This window comes from Danio aesculapii, chromosome 3 (genome assembly GCF_903798145.1).
Source record: "Danio aesculapii chromosome 3, fDanAes4.1, whole genome shotgun sequence".
Taxonomy (NCBI): Eukaryota; Metazoa; Chordata; class Actinopteri; order Cypriniformes; family Danionidae; genus Danio; species Danio aesculapii.
In genome coordinates this window covers 28,326,505-28,353,187 of record NC_079437.1, presented here as the reverse complement: position 1 = coordinate 28,353,187, position 26,683 = coordinate 28,326,505, and the positions used below count along the sequence as shown (strand labels likewise).

Sequence of the window (26,683 nt, the reverse complement as noted above, 5' to 3'; positions counted from 1 at the left end):
AGAAAGAGAGAAAGAAAGAAAGAAAGAAAGAAAGAAAGAAAGAAAGAAAGAAAGAAAGAAAGAAAGAAAGAAAGAAAGAAAGAAAAAAGAAAGAAAGAAAGCCGTATTAGTGTCAGACATACAGAAATAGTGAGGCAGGTGTAGAAAGAGAGAGGTCATAGGGGTGCTGGTTAGTGAGTATACTGTATTTCACTTCTGTTACAGCTGGATAAAAGATGACAGGTGATGATTTATACTCTCTTTTAATGTTGTTCTTACAAGGGAAGGGTCTGGCTGTACGCAGGGCGACCTTAACACTTCCAGCTCCCCCCAAAAAAGAACAGCAGAGTAGACTGCCAGAGCTGGCCATATCACGTCTATGTCATCAATTTGTAAATGTGTGGGGAGTTTAATATACAGTAGATTTGAATATAAAATAAAAGATAAATATAATAAAAATCATATAAAATGGCATTTTTGTGTTACTATAAAATATAATATTATAAAATATTATTATTTATTATTATAAAATATTGTTTTAATATAAATGATAAAAAATAATAAAATTAAATTAAAAATAAAACTAAATAATATAAAATAAAATAATCTATAAAATAAAATAAAAGCAGTTACCACTTTCCATTTTGTCACCAGCTCATATTTATAAATCATAATAAACAATACCCACAAAGCAGCACGCCAAATGATTTGTTAATATTCTGTGGCCACTACATTCATTTCATTTAAGACAATGTGTTTATTTCATGTAATTATTTGTGATCTCTCTGCACATTTGTACCGATCTGTCAGAGAACCACTAAAGAGGGGAAAAATTGGGTACAGAGATGGCGAGGCTGAATTAATTGCTCCGATGGTCAATAGAAGTGAAAGGAAGTGAATAGAGGTGCAGCGGCGGGGTGTGGGCTGTGTCGGCACACTATGGCCCTCTCTCTACAGGTAGCGGCGGCTGGCTGTGTGGTTGCCAGGTTACAGACCGAGCAGGGCGTCAGAGAAGTAAATAAAAGTGCAGAGGGACACATTTAAATGGACATACACACACACACACACACACACACACAGTGAAAAGACATATCTTACTCCCCGCAGTGCAACAGTGTAGATCGTATGAGGATATGATTGTGATTCCAGATGTGAAGGAAGATAAAGAACACATATAACTAAAGATAAATTGGGTCACTTGTTTATTTTAGGGGTGGACAACAGAACAGAATAAGATTTTCCAACCACATATTGTAATTGATTTTCTTTCAAACGATTTCTGACACAAACTGCACACTTATACAAGCACGGACACAATTCTGAGCACAGAAAACCAAATTATATTTTGATGAAATTCTTTTCATCAGACACTATGAGTGGACTTTTTGTGGTGGTGTATTTTAGTATGGCAAACTACCACACATGTTACCTCAGAAAAAGGAGGAGGAGGGGGAGGAGAAATGGGCAAAAGAAAGAGGAAGATAGAAAAGGAAGAATAAGAACAGCATAATAAATAAAAATATATAATAATAATTAAAAATAAATAATAATAATAATACACAACAATAATAATAATAATAATAATAATAATAATAATAATAATAATAAATACTGAAAAACAGTAATAACAATAAAAAAATAATAAAATAATAAAATAACAATAGTAGTAGTAATAATAATAATAATGATAATAATAATAATGATAATAATAATGATAATAATAATAATAATAACAATAATAAAATACAATAGTAACAATAGTAACAACAATAATAATAATAATAATAATTTTAAAAAGTAATGAAAAAACATTCATAATAAAATAATAAAATATTAATAAAATAACAATAGTAATAATAATAATAACAATAATAATAATAATAATAATAATAATAATAATAATAATAATAAACAATAATATTAATAATGATGATAATAATAATAATAACAATAATAATTATAACAACAATAAACTAATAATAACAATAAAGTAATAATAACAATAGTAACAACAACAACAATAATAATAATAATAAAAATATTGAAAAAAATAATAATAAATAATAATAAAATAATAATAATAATAACAATAATAACAATAATAATAATAACAACAACAACAACAACGATAATAATAATAATAATAATAATAATAATAATAATAATAATAATAATAATAATAATAATAATAATAATAATAATAATAATAATAATAATAATAATAATAAATAAATAAGAATAAAGACAACAAAGAACTAGGACTATGACTAAGAATGACAAATGGCAATAAATGATCACTAATAAACAGTACCTGTGTTACAAACCAGTATGTTTATGACAATGCATTAACAATTAAATTGTATGATAAGAAAATAAACATCAACATCATGCAGTATAACAAGTTGTTTTGTACAACTAAAAATCAATGGAAGTGGCCGTAAGTGTTGATCCATTTAAGTTAATATGACCACTTTTGCTTCTTATGTGAAAAATAAAACATACTGGTGAGCATGTTGTATACGTTTTCCAAGTTGGTGTTCTGTAAATATATTTTTCATGTCAACTGCTTTGCATTTAGTGTGTATTCTGTAAAATCAAGCCTAACACAAAATCCTGTCAGTCAGACAAACAGACAAGCAATGAAAACAGAAGTATTTTTCTAATACTCTTTCTGGAACATTTATGTCAATTCAAATCTTAGGGTTTTTCAATTGCAAATCAAATATAATTAAGTACATTGTATAAATATCTGAGGATTGATGTTTGTAATATTGGGTTATCAAGGTATTTGTGTAGGTTTTTATTATTTCATTTATTTTATTTTTTAATTGTTAAAATATTGTATTTATTTTTATTATTATTTTGATTATCTCTCTTGGAAAAATGTCATTTCATCTTGTTTCAAGGGTAGGGGTGGGAATAATATTTGTTTAAATTTCTTTGTAAAATTACTTTGTTATATCTGTAAAAGTTAATAAACAGATTAAAAAAAGAAGAAAAAAAAAAAGAAATGCCAGCTGGCCCAGCCAGGACTCGAACCAGCAACCTTCTTGCTGTAAGGCAACAGTGTTAACCACTGAGCCATCATTCTGCCCTTTCCTGGATTAATCTGTAAGAGAAGGAGGCGTAGAGGTGGTTGGGAGGATTCTTCAAGACGAAGATGACTAAGGTAAGAAAATCTGCTTATTTATGTTCGTTTGGATTTGTCTGATTGGTAAATCATGTGATACAGTAGCTAATGCTGGACCAGCCATGGTCAATCATAAGCACATGATGCTCTCGAATATAAACTTCACTTATTATTCCTATTCATTTCCCATATCCCATATGCAACTGAATCGAAAGTTCTAAAACAATTGCAAAAACGAGGGAACTTCCGCATTGAAGAATAAGGTCAATATAAATTTGGACAGGATACATAATGAAAGTCACCATTTCTCAAAACGCATGTCAAACTTTTTGTCAGAAGTGTCTTTTTTTCCTTCTTGTATTACCGGGTATTAACTGGGATCTTCAGTGATCCAAACACAAGAGGTCAACTGAGACATTACCTTTTCCACCTGGCATTAACATTTATTCAAATGCGTCTCTAGTGACCACTTGTGTTTGGATTTAGCTGAGCCTCTTATTTCTTTCATGCTCTACAGCACTTTCACAGAAGCACTCTGCAGACAGTGCATTGTGCGACTACTATTGAATAAATGAGCCCAAGTTACAAAGACAAGCTAATATAAATGATCAATAATTTACAAGAAACTATCATTTTGATTGCAATCTGTGCATTTAAGAATAATGCAGGGAACTACAGGATATAGCAAAATGAGTAGCCCTCCTTTAAACTTTCATTCTTTTTCAAATATTCCCAAGTCTTGTTTAATGGAGAGAAGACATTTTTAAACATACTAGTTTTAATAATAATAATAATATTTATAATTTCTAATGACTCATTTATTTTGTCAGTGCCATGATGACAGCGCATATTATTTTACTAGTTACTATTATTGAGCTTAAAGTGCAGATTAGAGGTTTAACTAGGTTAACTAGGCAAGTTAGGTTAATTAAGTTAATTAGTTAGGTTAAAATAAGTCACTGGACAACAATGGCTTGTTCTGCAGTCAATCAAAAAATAGAATTTCTTAAGGGGGCCAATAATAATGACCTTAAATTGTAAAAATTGCTTTTACTCCCGTAACATGGAGTCAGAGTGACAACAGAGGTGAGGGTCCAAATGCAGTTTATTTAAATCTCAGGCAGGCAGGCAATAGTCAAAAAGCGGTAAACGGTAGGGATGGCTAGCATTTCGACACAGTATTGAGATCCAGAAGTGCAAGTTTTTCGAAACACTGCATCAAAGCATAATCTGAAACACCCAGTTTGACCCAATGACTAAAGTGATTTAAAACACCAGGTCATGTGACTAAAGTAATTTGAAACACCAGGTCACATGACTACAATTATTTGAAACACCAGGTCACATGACTAAATCGATTTAAAGCATCGGTCATTTCGAAGACTTAGCGAGTCTGCATTTGACTGACAGCATCGGGAATTAACCTCGATCTCATCTAGCCTAGTGCATCGTGCATGTGCACAGAGTAACTGTTCTGCAAATGTCCCGAGTTCGAACACTGACTTGTACATATACTCTGAAATTATGACTTGATGCATTTTACTAATGTTATTCTACAGCTGCATAACCCTGGAAACAAACCCATTTTCTCTGCATGCTAGTCAGGAACTCTCACCACTCCACTAAATCACTTGAAACCTCAACTCTACAATGTGAGGTATAATACCTCAATTTACTCAACTGTTTCTTTGCTGAAGCTGTTCGAGAGCAATAGATTAAAAAAATTACCACTAGGTGTTACTGTAGAGACAGGTTTCGAAACGTTTTGAAGCTTCGACACATTTGCTTCGACTGTTTTAGGGTTTCATGAAGCCTTGCTTTGCCCACCACTAGTAAACGGTAGCATGAGGGCAATCCAAAGACTAGTCGTGGTCACAGGAAAAGAGATTGGTTTAGGTGGCAAAACAACATAAATGATAAACAAGACAAAAGTCAAAAGTACGACAAGACTAGACAAGACGAACACTTTGTAATGTTTATGGGGAAAACAAGACTCAGCAATGGATGAGTGTTAGTGTGCTGTATATATAGTCCAATAATCAGTCTGCATGAGCTTCAGCTGTGTAAGGTAATCAGGGGCTGAACTGGGACTGGTGTGTGAGTGAGGTGCCTCATGGGAAATGTAGTTCATTTTAGTGGCAGATGTGTACTCCAGCGAGCTGCAAATGACCAATCTCTTGTGATCGTAACACTTCCATCAAAACAAAATAAATAAGACTTTCTCCGAAAGAAAAGATGTACAGTAAAAGTGTCCTTGCTCTGTTAAATATCATTTGTTTATTGAAATATTTGAAAAAAATAACTCGAATCTCTCAGGAGAGTTAATTATTTTGCCTTCAACTGTATGACAACCTTGTTTTGAGGCCCATTTCCACTCAGTGGTATGGTATTGTATGGTGCGGTTTGAACGCTTTTATGGCCGTTTCCACTGTCAAAAGGTACCAAAAAGTGAACCATACCGTACCACTGGTAATCTTTCTAGGCTGTGCTAGGGTACCTAGCACAACAAAAGGGTACCAAAAGGCGGAGCAAGATATGCAGCTGAACGCTATTGGTTAACAGAGATCCGTCACTAGCTCGTGCACAAGCCAGGAGAATGAAAACATGATTATTGAAGTGCTTTTGACATCCGATCCTTTCTGAAACAGAGTGACACGCGAAAAAACAAAGGAGCAAATGATTCTTTCAGCAACCTAAAACATGAACAAACAGCCATGTTTAACTATTATCATCAGCTTTTAGACTATTATGCACTCAGAATGAAGGAATTACTTTCTAACAGAGGTTACATGTGCTGGTGAAGATTAAAGATACAGATGAGAGGTTTGCGCTGACTGTGAGCTATACGTTGTGTGTTGTTTTTGAACCCAAATAAGGACTAAATGTAAGCTGTGTGCAGTTTTTCTGTAATTGGTAACATCGGAGACTGGAAAGGTCTGTACTGTATGTGTTCAAATATGCTGCATTTATTTATTTATTTTATATAATTGCAGACATTCCAGTAGGTTATTTCGCACTCATTGATCACTGATTTCGCATATCATTGATCTGCAGTTATAATGAAATCATGTTCATAGAAAGGTTAGTAATGAAAATTTTATACACCAGTATTTATGTGTATAAAGCATCTGTTTTGTGAGAAGTGCTACTCATAAGATTTGTGAACGACCTGTACAGCTTTACTTTGACAGTTCCTCGAGTGAGAATGACGTAGACTGAAAATTTCTGTCATACACTACGCCCACAAATACACACCCATCAATGGTACCCTTTTGACAGTGGAAATGCAAGCCCGATAAAGGTGACACGTACCAACCCGTACCGAACCACTCAGTGGAAATGAGCCATTAGTGTACTTTCTCACAACACATCCCATCCCGTAATGACTTTTTATGAGTCAGTAGGTGAAGATCAGGTGATCCTATGTGGTTGTTTAAATCCAATCAACCACTTGTAATCAGACTTATGTCATTAACACACCTTAACCCCAGTAGTAAACAGTGCCAAACTACACACAACTGCTTCATGACTAGTCTAAATGATGTCTGCTCAGTCATGAACATCTCTTTAATCTTCAGCCAGTGTCACATTCCAGCAGTAAGCACACCTCTGATGCATGCTGGGAAGGATCATGTGACTGCTCTAGCAGGGTGCATGTGTCAGGGTGACAGGGTCTCTGTCATGAAGTGTGTGAGACTGCCGAGACGGCGGCAGGGGTCCACTATTCTGATGGGCTCTAATTAACTACTAATGCTTTCACTCCGCTGACCTACACAGGATTAGCCTCTGTCATTAGCTACAACACACACCCGCAATTCCCTATACTAGCCATTTGCTGAGCTACAACGGATTTTGGTGTTTCCAACAGAGCCTTCGGCTGTCTAACAGCATTCGAATGCAGGAAACTGGAAAGCTAAAAGACGGCACAAATAGCTACAACAAATACCAGCAGGCCTCTCCACTATCTGACCCGCACATCTCATTCCCAAATCCATTCCTTTATTCCTTTAGTCTCCTGCTGTCTCTCAGTCTCAGATCCTTTTCCTCACTTATCCTCGGGACATTTCTTTTCCGCTCTCTCTCTCTCTCTCTCTCGTCTTTAATCTTGGGAGGAGACATTATCCGAAGCACATCTCACTGCAGGGTTGTCTCATTCGCTGCCGTTCCTACTATTCAAGAAGGGCCGAGAACCGCCTGCTATCGCTAAACGTGAGGCTGAAGCGAAGAGAAATTCAGTTTATAGTGTCCAGCTATTGATTCTTCACTCTGCTGTTCATTGTCTAATTGATCTCAGTTGACTTTTAAATGTGCTGTTTAGCTAATATCTGCATCCTCGAAAGCTTCAGGCCGTCAATCGGGAGGTCTGCAGATTCAGTTATGTTCAGTTTGTCAATAAAAGCCTGATGTGGTTGCATCTCAGGGGAATAACTGTAGTGATTTTTTTTCTCTTCCTAGATTTTAACTTCAGATGCGATGCACCATATGGCAAGACTAATCAAACTGATATTGTGCTTAAATGTCTATTAGCTGTTAGCTGGTCTTGCATTGAAATGACTGTATTAAGTTTGCGAGTACAGATGGCGTTCTAAACACTAAATATGAGTGCCAATTATTTTTAGATTTAGAACAGAAAATTTGTATTAATTAGTAGCAGGGATATAAAATAAATCGATATATAAGAGGTTATTGGCTGCTATTTGACATTTCCTCACTTTTTTCTTAATATTCATTGTTGTTAACAAATAAAATTAATTAAAATAAATAAATAAAAAATAAAATAATAATAATATTTATTATTATTATTATTATTATTATTATTATTATTTAGGAAAGACTTATTTGATTCACAAATAAAATAAATACAAATAAATAAATAAAAATTAAATAAATAAAAAAAAGTTAATAATAATAATAACAATAATAATATTTATTATTATTATTATTATTATTATTATTATTATTATTATTATTATTATTATTATTATTATTATTATTTAGGAAAGATTTATTTGACTCACAAATAAAATACATACAAATAAATAAATAAATAAATAAATAAATAAATAATAAAAAAGTAAAATAATAATAATATTTATTATTATTATTATTATTAATTTATTATACATTTTAATTCATTTATTTATTTATTGGCTCCTTCTGATATTCATGTTTTTATACATACAACTTTTTCGTTATTTGCTCCCACTGATTTGCTTCCAAGTCTCCTACCACAGCTATTCGGAAGACACTCAGATTTACTTAGCCTTACCGCCTAATGACCTCAGCCCCATTGACAACCTCTGCCAATGCATTGATGAAATAAACAGTTGGATGTGCCAAAACTTTCTTCAGTTAAACAGAGAAACTGAAGTCATTGCATTTGGAAACAGAGATGAGGTTCTCAAGGTGAATGCGTACCTTGGCTCTAAGGGTCAAACAACAAAAAATAAGGTCAAGAATGGTGTGATTCTGGAGTCAGATATGAATTTCAGTAGTCATGTCAAAGCAGTAACTAAATCAGCATATTATCATCTCAAAAACATTGCAAGAAGTAGATGCTTTGTTTCCAGTGAAGACTTAGAGAAACTTGTTTATGCTTTTATCACCAGCAGGGTGGATTCATGTAACGGACTCCTCATTGACCTTCCCAAAATGCAGTCAGACAGTTGCAGTTCATCCAGAACGCTGCGGCCAGGATTCTGACCAGAACTAGAAAATCATAGAGCACATCACACCTGTCCTCAGGTCTTTTCCTTCACTCCCAGTTGCACTCAGAATAGATTTTAAAGTGTTGATTCTTGTCTATTAATCCCTAAATGGCACTTCAATACATTGCAGATATGCTCACTAAATACAAACCTTACAGATCCCTTAGATCTTTAGGATCATGTAAACTAGACAATCCAAGAGTTCAATCAAAGCAGGGTGCTATATAAATAAACTTGCCTTGCCAAAAAAAAAACTAAACAAAAAACCTAATGCTTTGCTATAGGAAATTATGTTATCTTCAGTACATCCCTAATTAGTAAGCGTTGTGTTGAAAGTTTGACTGTTGTTGTATGTTAAACTATATTTGTGTGTCCAGGGGAGAGACATGACCTTTTTGTTCTTACCAATGAGACCAAACATCCAGTTCACCCTCTGGCCCTGGAAAAGGTCACCAAACTTTAGGTCCTCCCAGACGACATATGCCATCTAAATCCACAGACTACAAGTTCTCGATAATTAGGACACATGCTTTATCTCTGAACACATGCATGCCAACTTACGATGATGAGGAATATAAAATAGATGAAGTTGTAGAAGGAATGTGCGTCCATGACGTAGTACATGATTTCCACCCAGCCCTCCAACGTGATCACCTGCACAAACCAGATCAGAACACATTTAGCCTTGTTATATAGATTTTAAAGGATGGTTAGATGATTCATCACAAGTCCACAGTTATAACATATATATATATATATATATATATATATATATATATATATATATATATATATATATATATATATATATATATATATATATATATATATATATATACATAAATATTATGTAAATACACAGTTGAAGTCAGAATTATTAGCCCCCCTGAATTATTAGCCCCATTTTTATTTTTTCCCTAATTTCTGTTTAACGGAAAGAAGATTTTTTTAAACATTTCTAATCATAATAGTTTTAATAATTCACTTCTAATAGTACTTAATATTTTACTAGATATTTCGCAAGACATTCTATACAGCTTAAAGTGACATTTAAAGGCTTAACTAGGTTATTTAGGTTAACTGGGCAGGTTAGAGTAATTAGGGAAGTTATTGTATAACGATGGGTTGTTCTGTAGACTATCGAAAAATATATAGCTTAAAGGGGCTAATAATTTTGAACAAAATAAGTTTAAAAAAATTAAAAACAGCTTTTCCTCTAGAAGAAATTAAACAAATAAGACTTTCTCCAGAAGAAAAAATATTATCAGACATACTGTAAAAATGTCCTTGCTCTATTGAACATCATTTGGGAAATATTTAAAAAAGAAAAAATAATCCCAAAGGGGCTAATAATTCTGACTTGTATATTAACTGTATATTAATATATAAGTAGCCTCTTTTGGAGAATGGTTTTAGATTAAGCGACTATATTTTTTATTCAATTAAAAGTTATATCAGGATGTAAAAAATAATCCATTTCTAATAGTTTCTCGAAGTCATTTTAATTGAATAACTTTGGAAAAATAAAACCCATATAACTACCCTGACTTATCCTAAATGTGTGTATATTTAATTTACATTTAGTCATTTAGCAGACGCTTTTGTCCAAAGTTAATTAAAAACGAGGAGGCATTCAGAGATTCAACATGAAGAGGCAATACGCACAAGAAGTGCTATTTATACAAAGGAACGTTTAGGTTACTGCCCACTGAATCCGAAATTTTCGTCTGTAATTTTCGCAAATTAAAATATACATTTGACCACAGTTGTATTGACAAACTGCATCTGAAACATTCGTCCATCCTTTTTTATTGAATTGGGTTTGATTTTCTGTTTTTCACATGCAAAAGAAATGTTTTGAAGAGATGGGTTTTAGCTGTCAATTAAATCATAACAAGAAATCTGCAGTCCATGTGGGAATATGAAGATCATTCTATCAGCAAGGAACAGTGAATGAAAAGGTTCTGGAAAGTGACAAATGCTGCATCCGAAACCATCTACGACTCAGTAGGTACTGCATTTGAATTAAAATGTACTACTCGGCCATCAGAAAAGGTCTACACAGTATGAATTTCAGTAGTATGAATGTAATTTGGATATACTACATCCGCCATTTCATGTGACCTACCCTCGTGAGTTTTCGCTTCACTCCCATTAATGAATTCTCTCGCGGGGCATCATGAGAGGGGATGCGCACTTCAGAATCTCGCCGGAAGTAGTAGGTCATCCGGTTAATTCGTAAGAAATTCAGACATACTACTCAGCTCGCATACTGATTTCAGTATACTATATAGTATGGAAGTATGCAGTTTCGGACAGAGCCAATGTCTTTTTGTGATTTTTCATTTGAACATTGTTGTTTTATTAAATTACAAAACACAAAAGAATTCTGAGTATTTCTAGTTTAAATGGCCATATCGGTCGAAATGACAGAATACATTCCCGCATCCACTACTTTTTCCCATGTTTGTGTTGCCTGTGTAGCAACTTTTTTACAAAAAAAAATCATATATTTCTGATGCCAAAAACACAACTTCAAAAATCATAAGGACAATCCGGTAACTTTTATACAATTATAGGTTATATAAAAAAGGTACATATTTTTATTTAATAAAATAGGACTATAGACTAGGGCTGCAGGATATTGGAAAAATCTTTTTTTTGATTGATTGGGATGATTCTGTAGAGTAGTGCACAAAATATAATAAACAATCTACAAGCATAGATAAATTCAGTAAAGAAAAACATATAAATGAAATAAACAGTGTTTTGTTTTCAGAGTCGAACTGTATTCAGTTATACCGTAATTGAATAATCAAATGTAAAATAATATTGCATGGTCTTTATTTTAAAAAACAATTCAATAAGATTGATCGTTATTGTCAAATATACAAACAGCACAATTTCTAATGCCTGAATGCTTTTAAAACCCTTACACAGTCACAGACCACAAAAAAAAAAAAACATTTGCGAGATGATCAATTATAATCCAGACTCAACATTGCATATACTCGCGATATGACTATTGCGAATGATCACATTGCAATATCCATAATAAAACTATTTATTGTGCAGCCCTACTACAGACAATTAAAGCTTATATCAACAAAAGCTTACAATGTAAATATGACATGGCAATAATTCAATTTGGTACACTTTCATAGGAGTGCTGAAAATGCTCATGTAGTAGTTACAGTCAAGGCCAAAATGATTCATACCTCAGGGTATATTTTTCTTACTAGCCAGTCAGTTTTTTCCTACTTTATATATTATAAATATATATTTTCAGAACTACTTCATATCAGGGTAATTACCAATGTAATTAATTCAAAATGAAAACAGCCAGTTTTTATCTAACTTCATTTGCAAATTGATTTGTCTAAAGCTTTGTTATAGCATAGTGTTTGATTGATAGGTGTGTAGGCGGCCTTTCACTGTTGCCCAAGACACATCAAGATGGATTAGCACTTGCAGCACACCACACAAGCAATGTGGACACATGAATTTCTAAATGTGCTTTGAGTGACTGCATCACAAAACGCTTCTGATTTACTTAACACTCTTGATTTATGACAAAATCACCTGAAAAAGACGATCAGAGAGAACAGATACTTCGTTCCAGCAAATGCCACCTGACTTTGGTCTCATACCTGAAATATGACGATCCATGCGTATCCTATGTTGTCGAAATTAATTGCTCCTTTATGAGGATTGGTGTGTCCAGTGTGGCAGCGGGTGTAGTACTGATTCCAGTTCACACAGAGGCCCATGGCAGATGCGCTGCCGTTGACCAGCGGCTCGGCGCTCAGACCCAGAGCCTGTCGGTGAAGTGCGTCCTCTTTATCCAGACAGCACTCCCGTCCGCCCTCTCTCCGAGCAGGCACATCGCTGCAGGACATGATACCGTTATCTTGAGCCAACGAGCAGATGAAGGGCCGCTCGTCATCCTCCTCAGGCTGATAATATGGTGTGGGAAGGGTGAGGCCAGATGTGCTGAGGACAAGATGAGGGAAGAAGTCAAGGCTTTTGAAAATATGTCGTTAAACACTAAACAAAAATTCCTTGAAAGTGAATATCACCAAGGGCACTATCATACACCCTATCATATTAGGCCTCAGATGTGTATGATTTGTTGCTATTTTAATATTATACATTATAAAATATAACATATAATATTTTTAAAAATCTAAAAAATATGTATTTATTTAAAAATATTGAATTATTTTAATGCTATGAAATATTTTAAAATTACAACTTTTTTATATAAAGCACAATAAAACAACAGTAGTTAATCATTGTACTGAGCATTGTCAACTAATATAAACACACAGAATAGAAGTAAAATTATTTTGTAAAATATAGTATATGCATAATATAAAAATATATTGCAGACAGACACAAAACAACAGTTTTGACACAAAACAACAAGTCTGACAGATTTTTTAAAATGTTATCATAATAAAAAAACTGACAGACTGACTTACTAATTATTTAATTAACTAACTACCTACCTACCTAACAAACTAACTAACTAATTAATTGAGGCAAAAAATGTGAAACTAATTCTTTCATATTTTTATTTTCTAAAGTAAAATGAAGACTTCATCTATTGTTGCCATCAGTCAAGGCAGCTGAACATCTCTCAACAGACCTGAAAAATCCGAGCAGTATCCAGCATGGATTCATTCCACAACAGAGTGACTGAGTGTGTGCACATGTGTATGAAGCCCATTTTTCTGCAAGTGACCCATTGAGGGCAGCCTGCCCCTTAATCACAGTGTTTTACTGCCCAGAAATAGCTGTTTCCATCAGCCACTCACCCTCTCATACACATAACAGGGTCACAATGACTACTTATCCTCCCAATCCCCTCTCTTTCACTCCTTTTTTCCCTCTCTCTCTTTCCTCGTTTCTCTCACACATATCAATACATACACAAAGATGCGACAACATGCAATGCAATTTCTCTTCACGCACACACATAGCATAGCACATGCATGCCACCGTCACACTGACCAATCAATGTTTCTATTGCTTTGCGGTCTAGACAGTTAATCTAAATGCGCGCACACACACATGCACACACACAAATACAGCTCCCATGACAGCCATGTTGGAGGTATTGGATGCCAAGAAAGGATTGGTTCATCATCCCCGGGGTGTAATTCTCCCCATTTGGACGGAGGACTCCTCCGCAGACTCGCAGCTCGATAAAGGCCAAGAATGTTTCTGCTGTCGTGGAGGACGTTTTTCCTTTGCCCTTCAACAACACGCCAGCCAAAAGATCTTAAGCATTCGATACCAGTAATGAGCAATGGTATATCAGGCTACGCCAGAAAAAGCTATTTGTCTAGGTGGACCACTGTGGCGACACTCGTGCGAGGATATACGTACGGGTTGTTGACATGATGTTACAATTTCACTGTCACACAGGCAAAAAAAATTTTATAATTAGTATTGCCATCATTTAAAATGCAGTAAATGCACTGTATAACCCAACAGTCTTAGGTATGATTACAATTTTCCATGTGCGATTACAATTGTCCACTACATTGCACTGATTCACTTATTTAAACTGTACATACCCACTGCACATGGACATTTGTACTCATGTACACACCCACTGTGCATGTACATTTGTAATTATGTTTATCTATCTGCACACTTCTGATCATTAATAGCAACCTGTACATATATTCATTTATAGCAAATCTCTGTTCCTAGCTAATACAACTTGTATATAATGTTCATACTACATCCATCTGTAAATATCACCATAGTTTTTCTATAACTGCACTTTATAACTTATACCTGTATCCTGCACTTGCTGCTATTGCACTGCTGGTTAGACCTAAACTGCATTTCGTTGCATTGTACTTGTACATGTAGATGTGTAATGACAATAAACTTGAATCTAATCTAAACAGTCAACTTTATCAAATGAAATGAGTGTAGTTAACTCAAAATTGACTAAGTTAATTCTACTCATTCGAAAAGAGTTTGAACTCAGTGTTGAAGGTAATGAGTTAATTAAATACTTCATTACTTCAACTTAAATGGAGCAAGTTCACAGTACTCATATAGATTAGTTCTTTAACTCAAATGGTTAGTAGCAATCGGTTTCCACAAATGGTTTGAGTTGCCTTAACTTATTGGGTTTTACAGTACTCAGTTGGTTTGAGTTCTCTTCATTTATTGGGTTTTACAGTGCTCAAATTGGTTTACTCAAATGGATTAAGTTCACAGTACTCGTTAGGATTAGTTTTTTTAAATTAAATGGTTTGTTGCAATCGGTTTCCTCAAATAGTTTGAGTTACCTTCACTTTTTGGGTTTTACAGTGTGGTTAAACATTACATAGACATCTTGTTATAAAAACTGCATGTGTTATTATTATTTTTTTCCCCTTGCCAAATCTCAAAACTGTCCTATGGTGTGACCGTCTCAAACAGTTCAATATATTACTCAAACTTTTATAAATTAAATTTAAAATAGTAAAAAAAAATGTTTTATAAAAACTTCAAACCAAATCTTATCCGCCATGTCTCTGGACTGTGGGGGAAACCGGAGCACCTGGAGAAAACCCACGTGAACACGGGGAGAACATGCAAACTCCACACAGAAATGGCAACTGGCTCAGCCGGGACTCAAACCAGTGACCTTCTTGCTTTGAGGTGAAAGTGCTAACCACTGAGCCACCATGCCACCTGTTACAGTACAGTAAAAAGTTAGTGACCCTTATAATTTCGCAAACATCAGCCTTTAAACTACATGTATATAACTATGATAAACATTTTTTATCTATTATAACGTTTCTACTGTAACATTTTTCACAGCCTATTTGTCAACTACCCATGTGCCCATTTCCAACACACAAATCTAATCAAAGCCTGTGATATGGCAAATTGAGCCAATGCATCAAACCGTCATGGAGACGTATGAATTCTCCTGTAGGCTTATGCGCTGCACACACTGAGATTTCTCCTATAAACGTCAGTCCTCATTTTGAGCACAACAGTCAAGCCGGACCGCGCAGCACCGATTTCCTTAAAGAGCTCAGCAGTATGGCGACAACCGGAGGGCTTTGGAAAGAAAGACGGAGTGATAGAGAATCAGTGGGTCTGTCAGGGCTCTGCGAGGAGTGCTGGAGTGTGAATGATGTTTGTGCCAGTGCCAGGACTCGGGCACAGCGTGGCAGCACACTAAGACGCGCAACACAGCGTGGCACAAAGCTAACACCCCACTGTGGCACAAAATACCATTCCACTGCCAATGAGACGGCTCTCACACGTGGAGATAATTGACCAATGACTGACAAGCTGTTTGCAGGTGGGTGGGTGTTAAGGAACGCAGCATAAAATCAACCCGGGAGAGCAATGGGGCTTTCAGGGTTGACATTGCGACTTTCAGGGTCGAGTTATTTTCAAGGCATCCGCTGAGGAGCAAGCTAAATAGATTTTTTTTGGGGGTGGGGGGGCTAATGGGTTATTAGCTTAGCTATACTGCAAAAAAAAGCTTTCTAGTCCAAATATCTAAGAAATAATATGCCAACATCAAGTGAGTTTTTCCTTAAAGCAAGCTAAATAATCTGCCAATGGGGTAAGCAAAACAATCTTGTTTTTTCTTTTGACATAAGATTATTTTGCTTACCCCATTGGCAGATAATTTAGCTTGTTTAAGGAAAAACTCACTTAATATTGGCATATTACTTCTTAAAACAAGATCACATGTTTTGCTTGTCTAAAAAAATGCTTCTTGATATTAGAGTTTTGAGATATTTGGACTAGAAACAAGACAAAAAAATCTAAGTAAGAAACGCATTTTTGCGGTGTAACATCAGTGGTCTTAAAGGGACAGTTGAACTAAAACTGACAATTCTGTCACCTTTTATTAACCCTATATTTTTGTAGTCGGACTTTCATCTGTTGAACACAAACGAAGATATTTTGATGGAAATCTGTAACCATTGACTTTCATAAAATTAGTTTTACCTACTATGGAAGTCAATGGTTACAGGTACAACGATTTTCTTTAACGTATCTTCTTTTGTGTTCAACAGATGACAGAAACGCATCTGTTTGGTAAAGATAAAAATAAAGGTTTGGAAACACTTGAGAAAGTGAATAAATAGTGAGTAGATTTTCATTTTTGAGTGAATTATTCCTTTGACGTTTAATTAAATTCAGATCAGTTTTCTAAATGCAATAATAGATCTTACTACCAAAGGTCCCTGCAAATGACTTTGTAATTTATAATGTAAATATAACAAAACATGTTATAAAAACATCTTTTTTCCTAGAGAACACAGATATAGGTGCCATGAGAAATCATTTTTGCCAGAAATTAATATTTATTATGGTAAGTGTCAATAATTATCTAGTAAGTACATATATTTAACAAAATCTTGGGGGGGGGGGGGGGGGGGGGGGGGTGTTGGGGCTAGTAATATGGCATTTGTGTGTATGTCTCAAGGGGTGACATCTTGAATCAGGGGGTAATCGAATCTTGGCAATCTGGTGAACTACTCCACAATGCATCTAATCTGCTCACGTGCTAATAACACGAGCTGCAGTTGAAGGAGCGTGAGTCACCTGACATTAAGCAAATGAGTGGCGTAAGCAGCCGAAAACATTTAGATACTTAAGCTTAAAGGCTTCTCAATGCCGTGTTTTCTGTTGCACGAAACGAAACTGCTGCAACTAAACAAAGTTACGCCACCTGTGCTCTAGTTTAAAGTTCTGAGCTTATACACTGAGGCTAATACGCACGCACACTGGATTAACTATTGCAGCTGGTCATTCACAAATCGTGTCTTTTTCGCACGCAGGTTGGTTATTTCCAATATTAGAACATAAGCTAATATGCATGCGCAAGCGGAGCGATGCGCTCGCGCCTTCCAGATGCACAGAGTAGAAAACATCTCACACTGTAGTGCAATGTAAACAAAAGATATGTTGGACGAATTATTACATTATAACGCAGATGATAACTAGTTCATTTAAATACTTAGCTAACATAAAGCTTAAATTTACATTAGAGGTGATAACTGTGAAACCATGTTATTCTTCATACTATATAATCGCTCAACCAAAATCTATAATTGTTGCATCCCTAATTGTTATGCAGTTCAAAACATAACATATGAATGTGTCTGAATGTAGAAGTAGCCTACTTAAGCAATGCACTGCTTTTGTTGTGCTTTGAAATGCAACATTTAAGTGTTTGTAAAAACAAAATGAGCCTATTGTACAATGCAGTGATATTATGTAGTTTTAAAATACAATATATTAACATTTCAATGTAGAAAAATCCACTGTAGGTGTCTTAAGGAGCAAAAATACAACATATGGGCTCTTATATGCTGTTGTGTCATCACTCATATTGCAAGTCATATCTCTCCGGCCCCTCATTTGGCATGCTTTTCATGAACTGGCCCCCACGAAAAACTAATTGAATAGCCCTGATCTAGTCTCTTTAAACCCTCCTTTTCATGAGCCTACTATATTCTAATTCGTCAGATGTCCTAGTATCCATGTTAGTTCCGTCAACAAAAATAAGGATAAAAAATGTTAGTAGATGTAGTAGTAGTAGTAGTAGCTTGTAGTATATGACTTGAAACAAACAGTACTGCTGTTCCAGTAACATTACATTTACATTTAGTCATTAAGAAGAAGATTTTGTCCAAAGCACCTTCCAATTAAGCAGGCATTAAGCAATTCAACAAGAAGAGGCAATACACACATAAGGGTATAATTATACAAATAAATTGTGCTTTGTGCTATGGGAATTAAGTGCTAGAGTAAGCAGGGGGAGGGGGGTTAAAGAGAGAGAAGATTGTTTCTACAGGTGGTTTGTCAAGCCCACTCACTTTCAGAAATGCACAGGGTTTGTTTGTTTGTTTGTTTTTAGATATGGAGTGGCTGTAAGAATGTGTCTGGTGCAAATGTGCAAAACTAGTGCAATTGTTCTTTAATGTGTCAGAGAGGTGAAAGGGTGTGTTTTCTGCAGGTGGTTTGTCAAGCCCACTCACTTGTGTGAGGCACACTTAAAATTGCATAATGTTTCAAGGCTATGTTTATATCAGATTGTGGAAGACATGTCACATGACTGAAAACTATGCATCCTGTCTTCAACTCATCTTTGTCTTGGAAAAACATTTTTGACCCTTATTTTCATCGACAAATTTAACACTGCCAGTATGTTCAGTAGCTGAGTTTTAGCTCAGGCAACTTCCTTATTTGCACACACAGTGAAACGAACAATAACAATGGTGGTTTTACTATAAAAGGTTAAGTCTGACAACAAAACATTTGAAAGAGTAGCTGATCAAACCCAACCTCCATCGCAATCATTATCTGAGCATGATGCTTTTAAGTTGAGAATTTTATAACTGAATATATTTTACATATTAGTAAAAGTAATATCTAAAAAGGCATAATAAAATACTTTAAATGTATACCTCTCGAAGTGGACTTGCGAAGCTGCGCATTGGATGGATTTGCTCTTCAGTGTTTGGACTTCCAGCAGTGAAATTTAAACCACACTGAACTGAAATAAACTGAACTTCAACTCTAAAAACTGGACTGACACATTTTTAATTTACTAGAACTTCTATGTTAAGCTGCTTTGACACAATCTACATTGTAAAAGTGCTATAGAAATTAAGATGAATTAAATTGAAGTTTGAGAATGCTAAAGAAACTCCTCATATAAAGATTCCTCATGTAATAAATGAATTACCATGTTTGTAAACATTCAGGATGCGCGCACAGGGAGGTGGCAGAAAAAAAACGGGAGCGCTAGCATTTACAGCGAGGGAATGCGGTACAGAGTTTGTTGTTGTCTTAGAAATAAGTTATATTTATTACATATTATTTACATTATGCTTTCAGTGTATTATAACAGCTTGTCACCCAGTGATAAGCACAGTGATTCGGCAAAATAAACATTAAAGTGAGCGGCGTTCGTCTGACAGGTCCGTTTGCGATAGCACCCTCCCAATAAATATTGGATAAGATAAAATGGCCAACCATCCAGCCCCAAATATACAATATCATTGAAGCTCATGTTTGATCAAGATGTGTGGTCGAGCAAGAAATAATATTCCATGATTACCAGATTCAAAACTATGTAGTGCTAAAAACCGAGGTTCAACCTAGCCAAGGACAAGGAAAAAAAAACGGAGCTAACGTTATACAAAGTTCTGGGTAATCATCAAAAAGAAAAAACTACTGCAATCTGACAGCGAAAACTACACCTGAACTCACACATAAAGGTAAAGTTGGTTTTATATTCGCATATTCGGACTTTCTCTTTTAATATTAGAATTTCATAAAAGTATTATTCGCAAACTTTAAATAGCGAAATCATATTAGCAGCCAATGACTTTCAAAATACAACATTGTTCACAGTCAAATAAACCGTGTTAATGTTGTTTTCAAGTCACACTTGCAGGTTATTTCAGACTGCCGTGACTTGCAGGCTATTTCAAAGTGCCGTGGTAAACATAATAGGGAGTGTGTCACAAGTTGTCACTGAATGAATGTGTGAATATAAAACCAACTTCACCTTAATAACTTACACTTTCACGTTTCATTCTTAGCATTCAGTGTCCGGAGTTTAATTAACCATATGTAACTGTTTTTGCTGAAATCATTGCTGCAATCAAAAACGAGTAATGTGTATGATTCAGCATAGCGTGAACTTACCTGATATAACATGAGAACTGCAGAGTCCAGCATGTTTGATTAGGTCGTCACTTCATTCAGCTCTCTTTTAGCCAAAGACGTCTGCAGTTGGCATTAAAACAGTGTGGTGTATAGTAAAAGTTAAGTTTCTATTTGAATTTGGCATCCTACTGCACAACACGAGATGTTTACTATTGCCACCGGTCTCTTTTTGCAACCGGGAACCCGTGTTACGTCATGTGTGACGTAGGTTGGTAATTCGTCTATACAAACTAAACTAAAACTACGCATCATATATTCTTTTCAACCCTATCAAAATGCCATAAAGAAATCAGAGCGTAAACATTAAAAAGACGTTACAAAGCGAATGGAAAATCATGCGTTCTCTCAAGAGACTCTATGATAGACTCTCCTTTTAAAAACTCTGACTGTAGTCCCAGGCTGTAAATATACTCGCTGCAAGACAACAAATGACAGACAGGCCTCAAATGACGTTTAAACTCAGACATGTGCCTCTTTATCCCACACACATGCGTACAAACAAACAAACGCGCAGGGCGTCTTACACTGCCATGCACCGTAAGTCCTTTCAAATCTAATCACACAGCAGAGAGAGGCAGGCAGACCATGGTTGGCACGGTAACCTCAGGCAGACACCCACTCATGAATATGGACGCCAATCTGAGTTTTAATCAACTGGAGCCATCGACTGGGTGGAACCGCATTTGCATTTTTAGTGGCAGGTAGACAGTAAAAACAAGAAGATGAGAGGAGAGATTAAAAAGGAGGATGCATTTGAGAAGATGAGAGAAAGTAAGACTAGTTTACATCTTAAAAAATGTAAATGAGAGAGAATAGATAGCGAGGATAAGATGGTATTGAATTAAAAATATGCTCATTGGCCCACACTGTCCACCAGATCCCAAAATATACATGGCTCACATCTCTTCTGAGAGAGACAAGGACATTTGAAATACAAGTCCAATCCAATGATGGAGTCCGATCTGAAATGCATCTTCTAGAAGATCCGGCAGGCTAAATTCAATCCCTTTCTCCTTGTAAACCCAAGCTGTCATCCAAATTAACTTGCAGTTTGAATTCAGTGTCTTAATTAAATCATTATTAGGATATTCGGTACATTCAGTCCTAGCTCTCTCACTCCCTTAAGCCCACCGGCCCAGCTCATTTGGTACTCACAGGGTGAAGTTCTCCTCTGGGTAACACCGATTTCTTAGGAGTCCAGCCCACAGCTGTACACCAATGATGCCAAAAATGAAGAACACAAAGAAACAGAGCAGGAGCACATTTCCCAGCATGGGCAGAGTGTCCAGCAGCAGGTTCACCAGGATGCGCATACCTGCACAAACACACACACAGACAAAATCACTGTTATACAAAAAAGCAATCCACATTGAGAAAGGTTTTTTCGTATTCTAGCACAAAATGTAACAACCTTTACCTCTTATACTTATGCAGAATTTTCCATTCTTTTGAATATCAGTGCATAAAATCTGTGTATTTTAGCCATATCTTTGAAGTTCAAGCTCATTTATTCATAAAACGCATTTAAAAACAGTCACAAGGGCTGTACATAAGTCAAAGTAAATCAAAAAGACATAAAAATAAAAATAAAAACATAAAAGCCAATAGAAATGGCTGAATCCATTTAAAAATGAAGCAGTGAAAAGGACTATTGAAATAACATTAAAATATATATTTCTCACATTTTCCAAGACAAAGAGACTGTTTAATTAAAAATAATAATAATTACAAGTTACTTAACACTAATCAGTTCCATACAAGCATGAACACTTTATATTTTGAAGAATGTTGGTAACCAAACATTTTTAGTCGACCTCTGCCCTTATTTAATACAGTGGAAGTCAATAGGGATCACTAACTGTTATCCACATTCTTCCAAATATCTTCTTTATTTGTGTTCAGTATAAAAAAGGCATTCATACAGGTTTAATGTAGATCATGAAAAACTTTCAGTTTGGGGATAACTATGGCTTTAACACTAGAACCTCAGTGGCAGTTATTTTAAACCTTTTGTTAATTTTGTAATTTAATAACGGCTAAATTGAATATCTTGATATTTCCTAAAATATACCAGCAAATATGGTTCTTTTATTAAAATTATAACAAAAAACAGTTCTAGTTATTTCTACCCTGAATTACCATAGTGGTCAAAATGACCGCATGCATTTCAGTGTCCGCTACCTATTCCTTTGACTTTGAATATGTGTGCCTTTGTTGCCTAGCAACTTCCTGCTAATAAAAACATAACTTTATGGAAGCAAAAAATAACTTTAGACATGTCATATTCAGTGCGGTAAAAAAAACTTTGCTATCCTGCTTGCCAGACAAAATGAGGTCTGCATCTTCGCAGGCGTCTAGGATCCTGCACACATTTATAGGTGCAATACCAAAAGATGGTATTTTAGAGTAATACTTCATAAAATAGACAACAGACATTGAAAGCTTAATTCTAATATCTCAATAGAAGCTTTAAATGTAAATATGAAGAGACAATATGATATCTTATCTGAGATGGTCAGTCTACAGTTATGTCAGGGCCCGTAGCCAGGGGGTTCGGGTGTTTGACCCACCCCTCACTGAGAAGGTGCAGAATTTGTCCCATTCATGAGCTCATTTGTCCTATTTTGGCTGCTATGCCATCATAAATAGTAAAAATAACCCATCAAAAAAAAAAAAAAATCTTTAAGACCAGCAGAATCCTGGTGTAACTTCAGTTAATCAGTTTTGGCCAATGCAAACAATTATTTTTTAAGAGTTCAACATCCAGCTGTGCACGAAAACATCTGACATAAGCGAAGTCATCTTTTGCTACTGTATTGTTTTTAAATAGAGAAAACATTTTACAAGTAACTTTTATTCTAAATCTTGGACCATATTCTTGAAACAGAAAATGACATAAACATGTGAAAAACCATAAAGCGGCCAATATTAAAATCAATTTGAATAATATTTTGGCTATTGTTGTTATACATAAATTACATTTTCAAATGTACTTTTCTTACAAGAGAGGCTAGAAAATTTGTAAAGCTCTAAATTATTATTATTGTTATTATTGTTGTTGTTTAAACTTTTTTTATTATTATTGTTGTTGTTGTTGTTGTTGTTGTTATTATTAGTATTTTTCTTTTATTATTATTATTAATAATAAGATTAATAATAATAATAATAAGAAGAAGAAGAAGAAGAAGAAGAAGAAGAAGAAGAAGAAGAAGAAGGAGAAGAAAAAGGAGGAAGAAGAGGAAGAAGGAAGAACAAGGAGGAAGAAGAAGAACAAGAAGAAGGAAGAAGAAGAAGAAGAAGGAAGGAAGAAGAAGAAGGAAGGAAGAAGAAGAAGAAGGAAGGAAGAAGAAGAAGAAGAAGAAGAAGAAGAAGAAGAAGAAGAAGAAGAAGAAGAAGAAGAAGAAATGGCCAAATTCTGACTGAGGAAAGTTGAATGTGTTGGCCAGTTTGTTATTTGCCTAATAAATGGCAATAGGCTACAGTTTTAATTTCAAACTTTTTTTCCTAATGATATATGATGTAATAAAATTGTATTTAAAAAAATATATATGTCATATTTCTTTATTCTAAATATTTAGGATATATTTTACTATTTAGCTAAAAAAAAACAGTGCTTTAAATGTCACTTAAATTTAAATCTCATTATTAAAAAAAAATGAGGCGAATAACTGCAAAACGTTCCACCATTTTAAGACCTGTATGTAATTCTGTATGTTACAGACCTGTATGTAATTCTGGAAGATCCAGTGTTAAAGATGTTTTCATTGTGTGTTATTTGTCATTCAGGTTACTTTTTAACTCATTTTAACCCTAGTTTATTTGGATATAACAGACTGTGTCACTATGACCCGAAACAAGCTAAATAAAATCTAAAGTTGGCACCATGGTTCCAGAAATAGAAATGTGTTAACCGAATCTCACACAGGTAATATTTCGAACGCACAGACTTTTCATCAGTCGCTGTGAGCGTCCATCCAGTAGCTTGTCAGTGGGATTGCAGATTTGTTTATGTGAGTGAGACTGTGCTCGTGCGTGTTAGTGAAGCACTGCTGGGATTGAATGAAGGGTGTGTGTCCGTTCTGATTGGAGAACAGCAGCATGTGATTACCGCAGTGTGCGTGATTGGGGGAAACACAACAGGGAACTAACACAACACTGATGGAACACACCAAGTTGTGTGCTGTAACACACAAATGCTTTAAAAGTCAATGTGGACAGGTGAAGAGAATAGCGCTGTGAATATCTGGACCTCTGGAAAAAGTGTGTAATTGTTTCTTAGACCGCTCACAGAGAAATGAAGGCAATCACAAAGATAGATAAAATCACAACAGGAGAGAAAAGGATGAATTAAAGTCTGGTCATTCAAGGTCATTGTAAAAAACAGCTTAGTTTCCAAGTGGGATGCCATTCACTGTTACCCGATGAGAATATTGAGGGTGCTTGAGATGTTTCTTGGCAATGGATTTTTTATAGTTTGCTAAGATTCCCGGGTTTTTCAGGAATACATTAAATATTCAGAATGTCTGCACTGCTGTTTTCAACAAATTAATATGGTGATTTCTAGGGATGTAATGATACATTGTAGTTTGAGAGAACATGAAATTGTGTATTTACTGATGCTATGATTTGTGATATTGATCTTGTTTAATCCAAAAGTCAGCTTACTATATTTATAAAGCATTATTCACCAAAAAATACACTATCTTCTTTATGTTGTGTTGCATGAAGACATATTCATGGATAAAAAAATCTCTTCAGCTGACACACTTGAATTTGTTTACCACAGAGAGAGAGAGAGAGAGAGAGAGAGAGAGAGAGAGAGAGAGAGAGAGAGAGAGAGAGAGAGAGAGAGAGAGAGAGAGAGAGAGAGAGAGAGAGAGAGAGAGAGAGAGAGAGAGAGAGGTTGTGCCACTGAATACGTCATTATACGATGATATGCAAGTGACTTGCTCAGACTGCTTGGCTAGGCTGATGGTGGATTGTACATATGAAAGTTGTAAAAAACATTCAGTTTCTTGCCCACAGCAATTGTTCAGTTCATAAGACCTCCATGCATCATCAGGAGCTGTGCAGGTAGCATTTATAAGGACTGCCCGCTGGCCCGGGGCCAGTGTGCACGACACTCGGGACAGTGTACAGGATGGTTACTGGCCCGATTGGATCGGAACCGGTCTCATTTGCCCAGTAAGCACGGTTCGTCTGGCATATGTGAATCCCGCAATCACGCTCTGGTCCCCGCCAAAACAATTAGTCCGAGATTGCCTGAATGAGTTGGTGTCTGCTTGATAGAGCGGATTTATTGTAGTGAGAAAACAATACGATCCAACAAACTACCGAACCAGGCTATATCACAGTCTATTATGATTGTGCAATAGCCATATATATATACAGCTATATGAAGAGAGAATTATTATACAGCGGGATGTCATTTCTACCGGCAAATGTGCGTTATATGTATAATACGAAAGTGAAAGCATGCTGAAATATCACCGAGAGCGGTTTATCTATTAGGAAAATTGACCGAAGTTAAGATCTGATAATTTTTCCATATTTTAATCTTATAAAATGTTGTATTAGGCCTATTGTTTTGTTCATTTCTGCACTGACACCTTGAAAGAAAGATCAATGTTGAAAGAATCAACATTGATCTGCATCATGATCTGACTGCAGTCCTGGTGTTGGGAAAAAACAAAGGCTATAACTGATTAAACTGTAGGCTAGTATGATTATTATTTTGATGAATCAAGCAAGAACAAAAAGTGAAATGCGATTTAAAACTAGGTTTACAAATAAATAGAAAATACAAATACTGACTGTAGTACAGACTGATGCAATGAGCCGGTTTCTAAAATTAGGCATTTTGGTGGATTTTAAACAAACAAAGTTTTCAACTAAATCATACATTAAGCAATTCAATTTAATTAATCTAATCAGCGTTGTATTTAAATTAAATATATGTATTTATTTACATATTTATCATCTGTAAGGTAAGGGTTCCATTCATTGAATTCACCTCAGTCACTGACATTAGTTGTTAATACATGCACATTTTAGAGGGGTTGCAATTTACAGCAGGTGTGCATTTCTTGGCACAACACTGGTTCATCTGTTATTTCTCTCTATAATTTAATTATTTACA

General features: G+C 35.1%; 1 protein-coding gene across 1 annotated transcript in view; it reads right to left on the bottom strand.

Moving 5' to 3' along the window:
- cacna1ia (calcium voltage-gated channel subunit alpha1 Ia) overlaps nt 1-26,683 on the bottom strand; it is a 284,961-nt gene that overhangs the window by 124,078 nt on the left and 134,200 nt on the right. Inside the window, exons 5-7 of the mRNA XM_056451129.1 lie at nt 21,700-21,859; nt 12,468-12,810; nt 9,379-9,471 (exon numbers count right to left, since the gene is read on the bottom strand). Of these exons, the coding sequence (XP_056307104.1) occupies nt 9,379-9,471; nt 12,468-12,810; nt 21,700-21,859 (596 nt within the window). The remainder of the gene's footprint in view (nt 1-9,378; nt 9,472-12,467; nt 12,811-21,699; nt 21,860-26,683) is intronic.